The sequence below is a fragment of the Otolemur garnettii genome, unplaced genomic scaffold, assembly GCF_000181295.1.
Source record: "Otolemur garnettii isolate 467f Iridium unplaced genomic scaffold, OtoGar3 scaffold00274, whole genome shotgun sequence".
Classification (NCBI taxonomy): domain Eukaryota; kingdom Metazoa; phylum Chordata; class Mammalia; order Primates; family Galagidae; genus Otolemur; species Otolemur garnettii.
This window is the reverse complement of record NW_003852669.1, coordinates 445,125-446,753: the sequence shown is the minus strand read 5'-3', so window position 1 is coordinate 446,753 and position 1,629 is coordinate 445,125. Positions and strand designations below refer to the sequence as shown.

Below are 1,629 nucleotides of genomic sequence, written 5' to 3'. Positions count from 1 at the left end.
AGAGCAAAAATAACACTGCCTCTACCAATAAAAAAATCAAAAGCTAAAAAAAGAAAAAGAAATAAATACCTATAGTGCCTGAGTTTCTATAGGTCTTCATATTTTAAAAATATAACTATTGAAACAATTTCTGAGCTTTTGAATTAAAGAGTTTTTTTTTTATATCACATTAAAACATTTTCACCATTGTAATGAAAATCTTTGAATGTTTATCAATACCCATGCCTTTTTAAAGAGATGGATAGTGTCATCATCAAGAACATTATTATTATAGAAACTTAAGAAACAGATTTTTGGTATGTGGATTACTTGTCCCTACACTGAATTGTACCTGAGTACTATTCTTTGAAAATTTATGGCATAGCATTTTTAGTTTTTGTTGTTCCTAAACTTGGTCTTTATCTCTTATAGCAACAGTTATCTGGCAGCTATGTATATTCACTGTTAGGGGAAGAGAGCAGTACTAATGGCAAACATGTTGAGCAGGACTTTTATACTACAAGATAACAATATACACACACGAAATGCGGCTTGTATTAAAATGTATGGAGACGTTCCTTAAGCCACGTTCTAGGCATATCAGCCTTAGCTACCTGAGAGGAAACACTACTGCTGGGGTAGGGATGTGTTTACATCTGTGCTCACTTTACTGCTAGCACCAATCAGTCTGTGTAAAGTAGAAAACTTATCCCTAAAGAAGAATATTCCAGAGTTTATAGATAGTATCTTAAAAATCGGCATAGAGGTCATTATACATTAGAAAAGACAGCCCTAATTTAGAATTAGAAAGTGAGATCATAGTATACTCTTTTGACTGCACTCATGCCTTTATTGTTATTCTCTACTGAGTGACCTTTCTTAGGTCTGAATCAAACTGTTCCCTATTAAAGTCTCTTTGTGGTTTTCTCATCCAAAGAAAAAAACCCAAACTCTTTACCGCCTCCTAATGATTTCATATGGCTCTTCTCTGTGCACATAGTCCTCCGTTCTGCCCACCATTGGCTGTGCTTCCCCACCATTCACTTTTGTCTGTTTCAGAAGTATCAAGCTATTTCCTGTCGCAGGCTTTTAGCACTTGCTGTTTCTTTATTTCCATTGACTTTCCCATGAGTCCCTTCCACTCATTATTTCTCCCAGCTTTGATATCAGCCCTTCAGGGAGACTCTGCCTGATCAACTTCATTCAAACAGCCCCTTAGACCCCACTCGTCCCTCTCTGTCACAGTACACTATTTTGTCTCCTTCGTGAGTCACATTTGTTTATGTGTTTATTGTTAGCCGATCCTCTCTAACATGCCCTCAAGGGCATTTCTTTCAGTGATTTCCTCCCAATGCTTGCTGTGTTTGACACAGATGTTTTATAAACACTGATTTATTGGCAGTTTGGCTCCTCAGCCTAACAGTTATAGTTTTGGTGAATAAATTATCTATGGCATTTTCTGTTTAATAGAAAACAACTGAAGATAGAAATATGAAGAATGCCAAGTCAACCAATAATAGAGCGTCCAGTGCATCTGCCAGGTAACAGAGTTCTCAGGGACTTTCATTTAGAGATTTGAATTCTAGCAAAGGCAGTTTTAATTTAACTTCATAAAAGAAATTTCAGTTGGCATTACTTTGTTTTCTTTTT

The 1,629-nt window shown here is 36.0% G+C and overlaps 1 protein-coding gene across 1 annotated transcript in view; it reads left to right on the top strand.

Annotated features, from left to right (window-relative positions):
* Nucleotides 1–1,629, top strand: part of MAP9 (microtubule associated protein 9) — a 27,416-nt gene that overhangs the window by 15,464 nt on the left and 10,323 nt on the right. The window contains exon 8 of the mRNA XM_003803003.2: nucleotides 1,450–1,520. Within this exon, the coding sequence (XP_003803051.1) occupies nucleotides 1,450–1,520 (71 nt within the window). The remainder of the gene's footprint in view (nucleotides 1–1,449; nucleotides 1,521–1,629) is intronic.